The 14,109-nt window shown below is 44.0% G+C and overlaps 1 protein-coding gene across 7 annotated transcripts in view; it reads right to left on the bottom strand.

The window, feature by feature from the left end:
* The window catches only part of LOC135911416 (uncharacterized), a 989,518-nt gene that overhangs the window by 675,225 nt on the left and 300,184 nt on the right, over window positions 1-14,109 (bottom strand). Inside the window, exon 1 of one of the 7 annotated variants that reach the window (XR_011513994.1) lies at window positions 917-979. The exons of 5 other annotated variants lie outside the window; for them this stretch is intronic. Coding sequence is in view for 1 of the 2 variants with exons in the window: in XM_070537276.1 (XP_070393377.1) it covers window positions 917-977 (61 nt within the window). In the remaining variant the exon portion in view is untranslated. Of the gene's footprint in view, window positions 1-916; window positions 980-14,109 lie in introns of those variants that run through there. One more of the 7 variants, XM_070537276.1, reaches the window with a different exon arrangement.

Raw genomic sequence — 14,109 nt, forward strand, 5'->3', positions numbered from 1 at the left:
CGGCTTTATACCCTGTTCACGCCACAATCTTGTGAATAGGAATCGAAAAGTATCAGCATCCGAGCTCCAGAAAGAGTAGATGTCCAGAGAAAAGCGACGCCGATGCGCACTAAGAAACAAGTTAGTACAAGCACGAAAGCCCTGTGGCAGGCCCTCCGGTCGCTCCTTTCCGGTTCAATCATTCAGCCGCAATGTGGGCCTGGGGCAGGCAGGTGCCTTGTGTCCGGCCGATGACGGATGAACAGTGGAGCGCGAATGAAAATCTTCTTCCGGCAGCGGGAGTAGATCTCTTATGCACCCTGTGCCGGTTACGTAGGCGATTTCCTGTCTCATGTCTGTTACACATAGACATATAACATATATAAGCGCGTGAAAATGATATTGTTACATGATCGCAAGCAAAAATTCATCACTTTTGCCCATCTCATTCTTCTTATACTCCGTTCCATACATAGCAGCCAACGCTGTGGAAGCTACGCAAGAAGATCGGTCAAGAAAAAGTTATCACTCCGCGCGTTCCGTCCATGCTTCCCTGCGCGCCAGCAACGTTCGCTCGCGCGAGCATGCATGTGGGAGGCTCTTCGCATCGTTTGCAAGCAAAAAACTTCAAAGGAACAACAAAAACAAAATGTTCTAAAACAATGCATTGTATAGCAGGCGTGTACCACATTCTGTTTGCTTCTAAGGATTACAACTTGTTTCATTCAATACTGAGTATATAAAAAAACATTTGTGCACAATTGCGGTCAAAAAACATTGAACTGTATCCAATTGTGAACGAAACCACTGCAAGTCTCTCTAGCCTCCGCAGCGTTGACTGCTATGTATGAAATGGAGTATAGTCATTCGTTGTTTCTCTCTCGTGTTTTTTTTTTTGTTACTGTGGCAGCAGTTAGGTGCTCGCTACTGAGCTTACCTTTCCCATCCGTACCGACCGTCCATTCCGTTACGCTGACGACGACAGTCGCCACCGTCGACTGCACACAAAGAAGAACAACAACAAAATACACTTTATTAAAAGGAATGGTCCGGGCAGTTTTGTTTATGGTAGCCTCAGGCGGTGGCTCGAAGTCCTTATACTTGGGCGGCATTTTCGGCTTGCTGGACGGCCCACACAACGATGCTTTTTTTTTTCGCCATAAGGCTGCTTCGTCATTCCCAGTTTAGCCAGTAGAAGAGCGTGAAGAAAAATAAAACTTCTTCGTGACCACCTACTCTGGGATTTGAACCTACGCCATTAAAGTACTATGCCTTTGGGAGTCGAGTGTGCTGTCCACCGAGCCATCGCACATTTTTCAAAATTTATCTATTACATGGAATTCAGACGTAGAGCTTTGAAAAGCTCTAGGCAGACAGTTACTTAACATTCAGGCAAACAAGCAGATGCATCCAATAAAAACATCCACACTGGTGGGTGCTCTAGCATCGAATACACACTACGCACATACGCTGCGGTTCGACGGAAAGATGACGCCGTAAACCTAGAAGTTCGAACGTTTGACTCACACATCCAACTTTCCCAAAGATTATGCAGTCCGAACAAAATAACCTATTCATATGGAGGGCCGCCAGAGCCTTTAAATGATAGGAAACATATTGATTATAGCATAATGCTTATGTATATTTTTAATTCCCTTTAAAGAATGTCCCGAACTAACGCCGCATGCTGAACAATTCGTGGAGAGTTTTGCGCGCCATGCAGACTCTCTGAGCAGCTGTCTGCGTGCATGTATTTCGGAGTTGATAACGAGCAATACTGTAGTGGCAAAATGTTTTAAATTCAGTGCATGGCAAATAAGTTGTTCGCGAAATGATGGCGGTGTTTTTCAGTGGACTTTGTTGTAATACTCGCGAAAATAAGGTCGGTGGCAGGGAAAAGGTGTACATAACAATGAAGATGGCAAGCTTCAAACATGGCACATTAACAAAGTCAATACCAACAGTGACGTCACAGTGACAACGATACGTGGTTTACGCAGCAGCTCACTCTACTGCCAAGTGCCCTATATAGTCGTACAGCGAATGTGCAGAGGAAATGAAATCGCTCAGACGTTGCACGTGATGTTGCGTCATTTCGATCGTGGCATGACTTTTAGTGAGAAGCTTTCGGCTTGGAGTATATAGGAAGGTCCTAGGCGCGACCTTCAAAACAAGTCATCGAGCCTCAAAATCGTGAAGCCTTTAACGCAGAAACTGCCTCCTGATCTGCAATCAAACACTTACATACAAAAAAACAAATAATTTCAAAGATGGTGTAAGTATACTTCATACAGTAAGGTAATCTCAAACGCCCCAGCATAGTTACGTCGGGCAGGTATGTGTTTGGTCATTGTCCTCCTGAACAATGGGAACGAAGAAATGCGTCTATTTCAAATAAAACAAACAAAAAGAAATATGGCGCGTCAAGGTTGTCTGGATCAAATATATTCAAGTGGCAATATTTTGAATCGTAAAGAGCAAACAATAGCATAAGCATTTGGCCAAACAAGTCTGAATAAAGGGTTTTATAATGCGAATGTGTTTTATGAAAATATATAGAGACTAATAGGAGATTGGTTTTTGAGATTGCTAGCATCTATGTAGGTAGGTCGAATTCAACAATGTCTATTGCCATGTCATCCCGTAAGGAAGTTGCGATTATGACATAAAAGTAAAGGTCCAAAACTTATCTGATCCACTGTATTCATCATGAACTATCAGAAAATTGCATTTGCAATTTTCTGATAGTTTGATAGTTCGATACTTTGATAGTTCTGATAAATATTTTTTTTAGTTCTGACTTGAAGTGATTTTGAAAGACTATTTAGCGCCCAACAAAAGGCAATTCTGAAATTTACTTGAAGTGATAAGCTTTTATAAGAACCCACCCTCCCCACCTAACATACCGCTCTCTAACCATTGCATTCTTGTCCAGTTCCCCGTAGTGGATTACCGCAATTATATGAGGAAGACGCAGGCAACCTAAAGGAACAAAATAATTGTCCTCAGTCCATGCTGTGAAGGTCTTCGCACAGCGAATAATTAAACGACAACTGGAACGATTCTCCATTGCGACGTAGCTTCTAATTATTCACATCGGGACACTCACGTGCATTTTACCAGATTATTAGGCTAAGACGTTTCGACGGCCAGTGATCTGGCTTGCGCCGCTACTTCATGTACCTGCAAACAGTGGACTATAGAGAATATAAATGCACTTAACCACACTTTCGCCGGGCCTCGTATGCACGCTGCTGTTCAGGAGTACTCTCTATACGTGGCCTACCCATAGCACTGTCCAAACGAAAAATAGTTCACCAGGTGGGTTCTTCTTTTACATACCGAAGTGTAGTTACGTCACTATCTACTTCCTATGCTACAGTTGCCCCTTCCCGGCCACTGCAGCTTAGGCAACCCTAATCGTTACCAGTTGACGCTTACGACGAATGCTATATCCCAAGGCGAGCTTTCTGGTTCCTTTTTTTCTTTCCCGCACACGGCCAGTGCCACCGTTGCCACGGATGCGCGTAGGTGAACGCCACCTGCTGGTGCTGCAAGGAACCCAGCAACGCACGCACCACGTGCCTTTCGAGCTTTTGCCAATGGACAGGACAGGTCCATTGGGAGGTCGAGCTATACAGCTTCGCTCTAAAAGGAAATGTTGGCCATTTACTGTAGCAAAATGCTGCTCTCACAGTAAATCAGTTCAGGGGCAAAGAACTCGCTGAAGACTACTGTCATTTTTGTTTCATATTTCGTATCAAAAACAGTGTAAATAATAGAGGTGTTCGAATATTCAAAGCTTTGGAATAACGAATCGAATAGTGTCCTATTCGATTCCATCTTAATCAAATTGAATAGCCGTGATTTGTAAATAGGAATATTTCTCGACCACTTTTCTACTATTTCAAAACGTCAGCTGTGCCCAAATAAACTTAAAGCTGGAGTTACAGTACGGTAAACGTTCCCTCCCGTCGGCATTGTATAGACGTAAATCAAGACAACTTGCATAGTGGAGCAGGCTATGTCACTTGCGCAGCCATACTTTACAGGCTGTACAGCGACCATTCAATTCACACTCTTTAAAAAGCCCTGTGCATGCAAATTACTTGTCTGTTCCTAATGCTCAGTTGGTGCTATTAATGAAGAATGCCTCATAGCGTACAATGTAATGACAGAAACTTCGTAAATACTAGGGTGTAAACCATGTTTTGTGTTAATTGTGATAACGGTTGTTCATTAATTGAAAACTATTCAAAAAGATTCAATTTGTACTCAATTCGGTCTCAAAAATTACTATTCGGACAACCGTACTAAATACGTTGAAATAGGCCTCAGTTCCTCCTGCAATTTTCACTTTACTCCTCAGAAAAAATCATTCCTGCGGAACCCATGAGGAAGACAGTTCTACGACTGTTGATTGGCTGTGTTGGAGACACGGAATTGATCAACGTCTCGGCACACGTCGTTAATAAAAACGTACGAAATTCCCAGTCAAAACTATTTCAAGCTGACAATGCCAGGCTAGCCCCTGCTGCTGCAGCACCAACACCACCATTTCATCACCACTGTCTATGAGCATTGTGGTACGTGAAAGACCACATGCTGCAGATGTGGTGCGTGAAAGACAAACTTCTGTGACTGTTATGTGAAGTGAAGCTGACGAACTACGGTGAATTATCGTGCGGCAATAGGGTCATATGCTCATGCGACATTAACTAGCGAACGCAGGTCCAGTGATGTTGGCCATAATTGATGTGTCGTGATTATTCCACGTGTAAGTAGGGTATGGTAGAACAGCGTGGTATTTGAGAACGTGACGAGTGGACAGCATACAGTGGCTATCAGCCATGGAAATCAGATGCAGCAGAGACCTCTGGGTTTCCCAACAAGTCCGGAGCGAGAGAATGAGACAGCCAATCAGTAACCGCTGAGCAGAAAATGGGTCCAGGGCTTTGGTGTTCCGAGACTACCAGTCACCTTCTGTAGAGATCGAGGGACACTGGTCGAGCAATGCCTGCTAAATTCCAGGGGCGAACCTTCATGCAAGGGTGCCGGCGCCTGCCGACAGGGAACCGCGGCCTGAGACCCGGTACGCGGTGTCGCCCCTGTCTCCGCCAGCAGCACCACCTCACACCCTTCCAGCCTCCACCAGCCAAAGCCAATGGCACCAGCACCGACTTCGCAAAAGCCTACCATTCCAAGCCATCACGGATCAACATCCTCGTAAGAATGTCACATTATTCACTCGTATGCCGCGTTAGCATTTAGAGTTTAGCCATGAGGTATAGTCCTTGGCGTGGGTAGTATAACACTGTACAGCGATTGAGGACGCGTCGGTTGCTCGCTGAGCTTGTTCTTAGTGCGTATTGTTGCTTTTACTTTACCCTACTTGTAAATATATTTGTATTTTACTATGTCACCCCTATCTCTTGCGTTCATTCCTCAATGCACTGCATGTATCTAAGCGCGACAAATGTCCCCTTTAAAACTACACAACAAGCACCGCACGTCGCTCACTCGCGCCGTTGAGCAGCACAAGTGCCGCGGTGGCCTCAAAAGAAGGCTAAACGATATCGATGGCCAGCGGCCCTGAAGTGGTGGAAGCAAATATATCGAACCACATTTCCGCGATTCTTGGCTTGGATACAGTTCGAAAAGACGTCGTTCCTCATAACAGTTTTTCGGAGAAACCAGCCGGAAAACTGACATCCCAGCCCTCTTTGTAGGCGGAATATCAGGTCAGGGATGACAGAGCCCGGGGCTTTATAGCGCTTTTTTCTTTTTTATAATGTGGTTGTTTTGCCGGTTGTAAACGCAATTGCTCCGGAATCTGTGTCGTCTCCGTCTGACAACATATTATTGACGTCAGGGTTTTGGCTTACACGCCTCGTAGCTCCATCTCACGGACGCTCGCCGCATAGTCCCATGTTAAGGAATAATACCATAATAACACGCTAAGCGGAATAAATAACTCTGTTTGAAGCACAGCAATTGAATTCCACTCATTGTCATGTATACTACACACTTCCCGGTTCACTATGACGAATTTTCCTACTGCAGCTTAACTACATCATGGAGTGGTGAGGCCCATAATACAACAGAATGGCACTCAGTAATTAAAGTTAAAATTTTTTTAGTCCTGCGTCTTGACGCAACGTTCTGTATAGCATACTAAGTTTCATTCGAAAATTTTACTGGATTGTTTTGAAAAACGAATATTTTTGTGGTTGTCGGCGCAACAATTGTTAGTTTCGTTTGAAAGAGAATCATTGTCAGCGCTAGCAAAGCTTTCCGTTGCGCTCTAGCTCCTCGGCCAGCATTCTAACAATGCAGAGAGCACATGGTGCAACGCAGCACGCGAAATAACTGCTGATGCTCAGCGTCCTGACAGCTACCACGCGTCTCAGGCATTGCCCAGTGTACCGTCTGGTTTGGGCCTAAGCGCTGTTCAGCGTAACCCATTGCCGTTCACTTAACGTATGGGCGTGTCCAGTGCCAACATCATCGCCAGAGCAGGCTTGGGAACTGTGGCCAGCTTTCCTGTCAGTACTGCGGGGCCCAGCGGCAGCACCAGTGGGAGATCGACGGCGTAGAATCTCTAAGCAAGACAGGGTGCCCACTCACGACGCAATTCCTGCTTCCGAGCCCACTCAAGAATCCAGAGATAGCTGACTCTGCCTTCATTGATACCCGTCTCTTCTCCACCACAGCACACTGGAGCGAAACATGCCTCCACGAATCGCTGCTGACCCGAACTGAATGCTAAGTGAGATCAATAGAATACCTCCCTACCGCCAGGGTTCTGTCAACGGAAGTTCTCTTGCTATTTTGTTCAACCCGCACTGCTTGGCTAAGGTTAGCTACCGGCGTCTATTCATTTCTTCGCTAAAGAATTCGCGTACACAGGTGTCGGCATCAGATGCGACAGGCTAACAGTGACTGCGAGTCAACACTGCATCCGCCAACTCCCTTCGGGATGCCGCACCTCACGTACATCCATACCTTATAGAAGATCCCTGACCACCGCAACCTTTCCACCACTATTACATAGTACTTCATGTATCACAGCCCCGGATGTGTTAGATATCTGGTACTAACATCTATCTGATAATTAAAAGTGTGACATCGGCCAGCCTCCATGCAGTCGCTACCAAGATTGGCACTGAACAGGAGAACAACACACCGCATTTTGTAATGTCATGCTTATGGACCAGCCATAGATGTAGCTATCGGTATAGCGCAAAAAAAAACGGAAACACAAGAAGAAACGAAGACGAAGACAAATGCTTGTTAGCGCTTGTCTTCGCCTTCGTTTATTCTTGTGTCTTTGTTTTGTTGCGCTATACAGATCTCTTTCAATGATGACCGACCAACAAGCCCATATCTCCGCCCTCACAGATGTAGCCCCGTTTATACATTTCTAGTGTAGACCTTACCCTTTGTAGGAATTTCCGGCACGTAACGCCATCTGCCGTTGTGCTAAGTAACGCTTTCACAAAATTTTTCCATATGGCGCTTAGCTATTGATGATAGTATTAGAGACTGCTGGCTGTGCAGCGAACATGGAGCGTAAGAAGCAGCTTTGGCTCTAGGCCGAGAGATGGCTTGGCGTTTGATTTCTAAGCGCCTTGAGAGTTTGCTGCTACTTTCAATATTGTCCATTGATACGTTAACTATCGTTACTAATTTAGTTTGCTTCGTTGCCTAACTACACCAACGCACGTCTAAAGCTGAGCAGCTGCATCTTACAGTCTCCAGTTACCATGACCACATCCGTTCGGTTATGAATTTCCTGGGTTTAAACGCGTTGAAGCATTGCGCTAATTTGGGGACCATCAGGCTGAAGGTTTTATTGTTCTGCTCACCAACATCTCCTATCCACCGTTGCGTTATGAAGGAGACACGAGCATTTATCATCCTAAAGTACTGCAGCTAGGCAAATACAGTACAATCAACGAAGCAAACGAAAGAGCACCAATAGCAGTATAGCGAACACTACAGCCGAAAAAAAGAAGAAAAAAACTTCGACAAACCAGTGTCTGTTACCATGAAATTATCCTGTGATATAAAGACAAGCGAGCGAATGACCTATATTTGGACCTTATTAAGCCAGTGAGATGTCATAAACGACATTCAGTCATTGGCCATACAATATTACCTATGGAAAGAGCGCATGGAGGTACTATGCGTAGGGATCAAGAATCGCCCGACAATCACACATGCATTTCGCCTCATACAATGCTTAACGTATATCTCATAAGGCCTAATTAGGGTACAGTGTTAGGGATTTGTATTTTCCCTTATTTGACTTACCTTTTAGGTGTCTCTTTGTATCCAAACTCGGACAATATTTTCACGAAGTATATTTTTCCTTACGAAAATTCACTGCCTTGTTTCGGTGGGCGAACTTTCACGTCAAGTTTATGGTTTGCTTTTTGTTTGCATTCAATCTCTGGTTCACTTTGCACTAAATTGTGCTGCAAGGCTGATCAACCTGCTCTTCGAAAATGTTGTCTAATCCGATACACAGAATAACAAAGCTTTCGAGAAGCAATGTAGCAATGGCATAGCGCGTACAGTAATGTGAATATAATGAAATAATGAGTGAGTACATTTGATAGTCAAACGAAAATAGAATAGTACTTCGTAACATTATGCGGTTACAAAGCTCCACCAAATATTACAGGAAAAAGTCACTAGGTAGATAATACCCTGCGTTGCATCACTGAAATCTTTTAGTACTTCCACCATACTGGCCTCAACACTGCAAGAGCACAGGCCAGAGCTCTGTCGTGCCCCCACGCCCATACGCACACATCTCCTACCTTTCTCCCCATTTCCCGTCCTCGTCTTCACAGCAGCAGCAGCAGCCCAAACGGCAGCAAGCAGGGGAAAAATAAACATTCCTAGGGCTGCAGGCTGACGCGTGACCTTGACCTTACAAAGCTCTATACATGCGAGCGCATGTCGCTTCGCCTGTACATTCATTTTGCCATTGTCACTCTCTTGTAAATCAGTTTTTAATGACACGCTACAGTTAAAATCGAACTGCTGAAAAATTAAAACATATATCTTGCCATATTTTCACCGCGCTCATTTTTTAAAGCTGGACACTGATTATAAAAAAAGACGCCAATCCTTCCACGCAAACCACAACTCTGATTTCCGTTATGTCTCACCAAAACAAGTGCCAAGGTTTATAACAAATACGCTGTGTTAAGGCTGTCCGTAGTACTCCAATTATGAGTGAAACTGCTTTTTTCCTGCCCGGAAAAATTACGAAAGCTACAATATGGAATAATGAACGCAGCTCCAAAAAATTATTGTTGGGGTAAGGTAGACGGCAGCTTTTACATTGATTTTACATTGAGAGCTGTGGCATAAGATAGCATGAAATTTTCCGTATTTATTTTTTTGAACACGAGTGACGCCTTGGCGGCTTAGGTGTGTGGGATATTGATGTTCATTCCAACAATGAACAAAATTATGAATTTATTTTTCTAGAGGGCGCAAGGAAGTGTAGCGAGAACTAATTACTTGACTTCCGAAAACATTGGAAGCCAAACTTTCCCATTCAGCGCTTTCTTAGATTGCGATCCCTGCGGTTTATATAGTGATGTTCACTGATGTTAGCTAACGCTTGGCTGCTTGAGATTTTCACACAAAGAGGTTTCAGCTATTGCCTGACAATTCGTTACCTTTTGCAGGATTGGCTCCACAGGAGCGCAAAATAATTCATTGTTTGCAAACACAGAAAAAAAAAGAAGGGAGAAGCACGATGGCAAGTGGGAAAATGTTTCTCCTTTGGGTAGCTTTGCACAACCGAGCAACATGACAGTGACCGCTTAGGCTCTTTGCCGAAGAACATTTGTCTCTTTCGTGCCACCGTTCTTGTAATTTCTAACAGCGTAGCTCGTATCTCATGTCTCCTTCCGCGTAGAATGTTTCCGGCATGTAATCACTGGGAACTCAAGCGTTTTAGACATCGAGCTATGCTGCTTGGATTCGACATGTGTCAAGACAAATTATACAGATTACGAAAAGAGGGGCCCGCTGAAGTAAGGCGAAATTTGATCCGGCATTTGCACAAAAAAAATAAGTGTCGTCGTTTCCATCATAAATTCTTACCAATAGATTATAGTGGGCATTTATTGAACTTATGTTTCGCTGCAGTTTGGTCCATCACTTGGCATGATTCGCTGTCGGGGCTTCGAAATCCAAGAGAACCATCTGGTTAGCCACTGTTTCATAATAATGAACGCGTACAAAAAATTTCAGGTTGCATTAGCCCAACATTGCTCAACAAATAAAGTAAATTTGTCGCAAATTAGCAAATGTAGCACTGTAGGTTTCAAGGTACTGCAAGCTCAGAGGTTTCATATCTCGGCAGACTCTCCCGTTCGTTGAGCTGTTGATTTCAATTACAAAACTGAAGTAAGCGGACGACAACTCAATAAATGAAAGTGCCAGTTTTTGAACCAGTGCCAGTTTTTTATGCCAGATTTATACCAGATGAAGTGCCAGTTTTTATGAAGAAATCGTAACCCGGCTGACATTGAAGTTTTCATTTCATTGGAAAGCGGCAAGGATGTATCGTTGTAGCGAAACTATAAGGATGAACGGAGTCACAAAGGATACAGCTGCCCATCAAGCAGGCGAAACTTACCGACGTCTCCACCTGCTCGCGTAGTATTAGAATTCCTTATTCCTCACAACTAAGGACGTGTGGCTGATGTAAACGTTGCCTTTCCTTCGAATCTTAAAAGCCTGCACAGCTTCGTCGGCTAGATGCTGAGTGACTGGCGATGCCAATAGATAATTTCCCGAGTACAAGCATAGGGCAAGCCTATAGACTGCTTTGAGCTGCGAAAAATTTTATTATCTTGCAAAAACTGGTTGCGCTTCATGTGTCCACGTTCCTCATGCGCACTTACGCCGTGCTTGCTTTTCATGTTTTGTTACCAGTATGCAAATACACCCATTTGTTTCTTGCCAATAAAACACTTAGCTAAGTGTGATTTAGTCATGTCCCACTTCAATTATTTGCCTGTACTGTTCTTTTAGTGCTAGCGCCACTGTTGCGTCATCAGAGGTATCAGCGTGGTTTCACTGGCATAGGCGTGAGTATTCGTCTCTGAACCAAACACTGCCGCCTGTGACCTACGCTACCTTAGATGAACGTTCAGGTACTCGACGCAGCGTTCTCAGTACCGTAAGTGCAACGCGAGCAATAGTCGATCAAGTCGGGTATCAGAGTGTTCCGCCTTGTGTATATGTATATTTAGCCCGTTAACTCTCCCTTTCTCCTCTCCTTTCCGCCAACTCTCGAGTGTGCTACATCTTTCGAAACGTCATGTCATCTCCAAGATAGCATAATATCTTGATGCCATAGAATTCGTGAAAGGCCGGCGAGGACTGAAAAGCAACAAATGGTCGAGAAATGATTCCTCTAGACAGCGACAATTTTTCTTTGCCGCACCATTAACCCCTTTATTTGTACAGTTCACAGAACTTCTCGCGAGGCATAATCACCTTTTTCTTGCGCACTGAATAGAAAAGTGGCATATAATAAAAGCGAGTAATCAAGAATTAAGCTTCTAAAACTCGCTGTCTTACAATGCAGGCCACATCGAAGAAACCTTAAAGCAGACTAGCAACACAAATCAGGGAGTCAGGTCAAACCTAAAGCGTTGGTTCTTCTACCCCACTGAAGAATTCCGTGTAAGTCTAGCCCGCGCTGTGTGTATCTGACGATGCGTCTGCAGAAAAAGATGAGCCTCTTCGGCACAGGCAACGGAGCTATAAAGTGTCGACAGTGCCGCCAAGGAGTTTAATGAAAACAACTTTCTGTACCGAGTGAAGATCTTCGGGTAGGTAAATTTTGATTAAAGTGCAGCCCACTTCTTCACGTGCGCGCTAGCGGCGGTTCCGTGAAACTCGTCCCACTTAAATATTCATCTCGGTAGGCATCACGGGTTTGTACTGAAATTTGAGCTAAGGATACGTTCAATGTAGGTGAAATTTTATTAAATAAATAAATAAATAAATAAATAAATAAAATATAAATAAATAAATAAATAGGCAAATAAATAAATAAAATAAATAAATGCTCATGGAATATTTACCGGTAAATGCCAGAGAAATGCGTTAGCATTACGTCACACCTATTTTATGTCCTGTGACCATGATTTAAACCGCATTCTACGCATTACAAATTGTGATTCAGGAGCTGACTCAAAACGCGTTCCGCCTCTTGGAAGAGTGAAGTGAAACTGACGGTAGTCTATAGCAGGCAGCAGACCACCCTCAGTTGCACTATATATAGCGAGGGTCTCGAATCCGGCAGCTTTGATGCCTTGATGTAGCATGTGTGGGTTCGTTGACCAGTTGCGTTCAGCCAACTAGTTCGCGTAGACGTGACGCCTGTGACAGAAAGGATGTACCAGAGAAAGTAGATGAGAACCCAAGAAAGTAGATGAGAAAACGGCGTCGCGGTAGCTAGTAAGAGTATCGTACGCCTAATGTCATGACATCGGTTTGTATCCCACCAGTGGTCAGTTGTTTTTTCATGAGATTAATTTTCATTCGTCTATCATCCTTTTACTGCAATTAAAAACCGCAATTAATTTTCCGTATGCCGTTTTTGGTATCAATGTTGCCTAGCTTCTCATGTATATATATATATATATATATATATATATATATATATATGTGTGTGTGTGTGTGTGTGTGTGTGTGTGTGTGTGTGTGTATGTGTGTGTGTGTGTGTGCACACGCACACACGCTCTTCTAAGGTCGCTCATTCCCTATCTACCTCTACCACGTGACCAACTTCACACACATACCTTTTTTTTCCACTTTCACATTACGACTCCAACGCGTCAAAACATAAGTAAATACAGGTAGAAACAGCAAAAAGTCCAAATATCGACTCTTCGGCGATATAAAAAAGTTGACAATTCATTTTTATTGCAAGGCCGCGTGGGTTGGTTTTTGAGCGTTTCTTTTATTCCTTTTTTTATTAGCGCCAAAGGGAGTAGTGCAGTCTCTCGAAATACGCGGCCGTGATGGTGAAGCAGGCACGTCTAGCCTTGCAGACAGCAAAGTAGACAGCTCTGCTGTCTGGGGTGCTATTTTGGACCTCTCTATGCGGCGTTATTCCCTGACGTAAAGAGAGATATCAAACAAAAGAAAATGTAGGGAGGTAGAAGTGAACATGGTAATTACTATGATGATGAAGTGAGGAAAAAGGAGAGAAGAAAGATAAAAAGAAAAGCAAGGAGGTGAACCATGTGGCGATATTCGATTTGCAACCCTAAACGAGGTTAGGGAAGAATGGAGACAGAAAGATAAGACGGAAGAGAAAGAGCACAGCATTACCATGGTGGGCCCAACCCAGGCGCTCATCTTGGTAAAAGAAAGCAAGCTGAACGAAGTTTTTAGTCGCTCAACCAGGCCTCTAGGTATTCAAGGGAAGCGCACCGTTTTTTGTCTTCTTAGTCGGCCAGCAAATTTTTAGATGTCCTACGCATGAAATAAGCGTCCCTTGGGGAGTAAACCTCGGTTCAAGAGATTCAAGCGTCGCAGACAATGTATCAAGTAAACTCATTGCACTTCACGCATAACTATATGGTCGTTGCCGAAAACCACAGAATTAAGGTCCAGTAATGGCCGCATTATAGATACGATTTGTCCAACTACGCGTGGCGCATCAACAGGAAAAGTAGAGCGTGGCCGGGTAAAGGCAGTACGCTGTGACTCATTGTAAATCTGGACGCATGATAGTGTAGTTCATTGTTCTGAACAAATCGATTTGCCGACTTCTGTCTTCGACCCACCCCTCGGTGACGTGTTTCCACAACCTCCCCTGCATGCGGGGCTGAGAGGGGGTAAAATACAGCTTATGTAAAGGCCTCCTTCAAAGCAGTTGCAGCCTGCCCGGAAAACCGCTGGTGACAACGCTGGCGACATTAGAAAACTTCAGTGGCTTCTTTAAAGGACAGCTTTTTGTTTGTTCCTTAATTTGAGGATACTAAAGTTCCCTTTATTTGATGAGAGTATTGCGACAATCATTCTCAAAATACCATGCGAACTGTCGCGGTTCTCACGACGTCTTCTCAAGTGATG

Source organism: Dermacentor albipictus, chromosome 4 (assembly GCF_038994185.2).
Source record: "Dermacentor albipictus isolate Rhodes 1998 colony chromosome 4, USDA_Dalb.pri_finalv2, whole genome shotgun sequence".
Lineage (NCBI taxonomy): Eukaryota > Metazoa > Arthropoda > Arachnida > Ixodida > Ixodidae > Dermacentor > Dermacentor albipictus.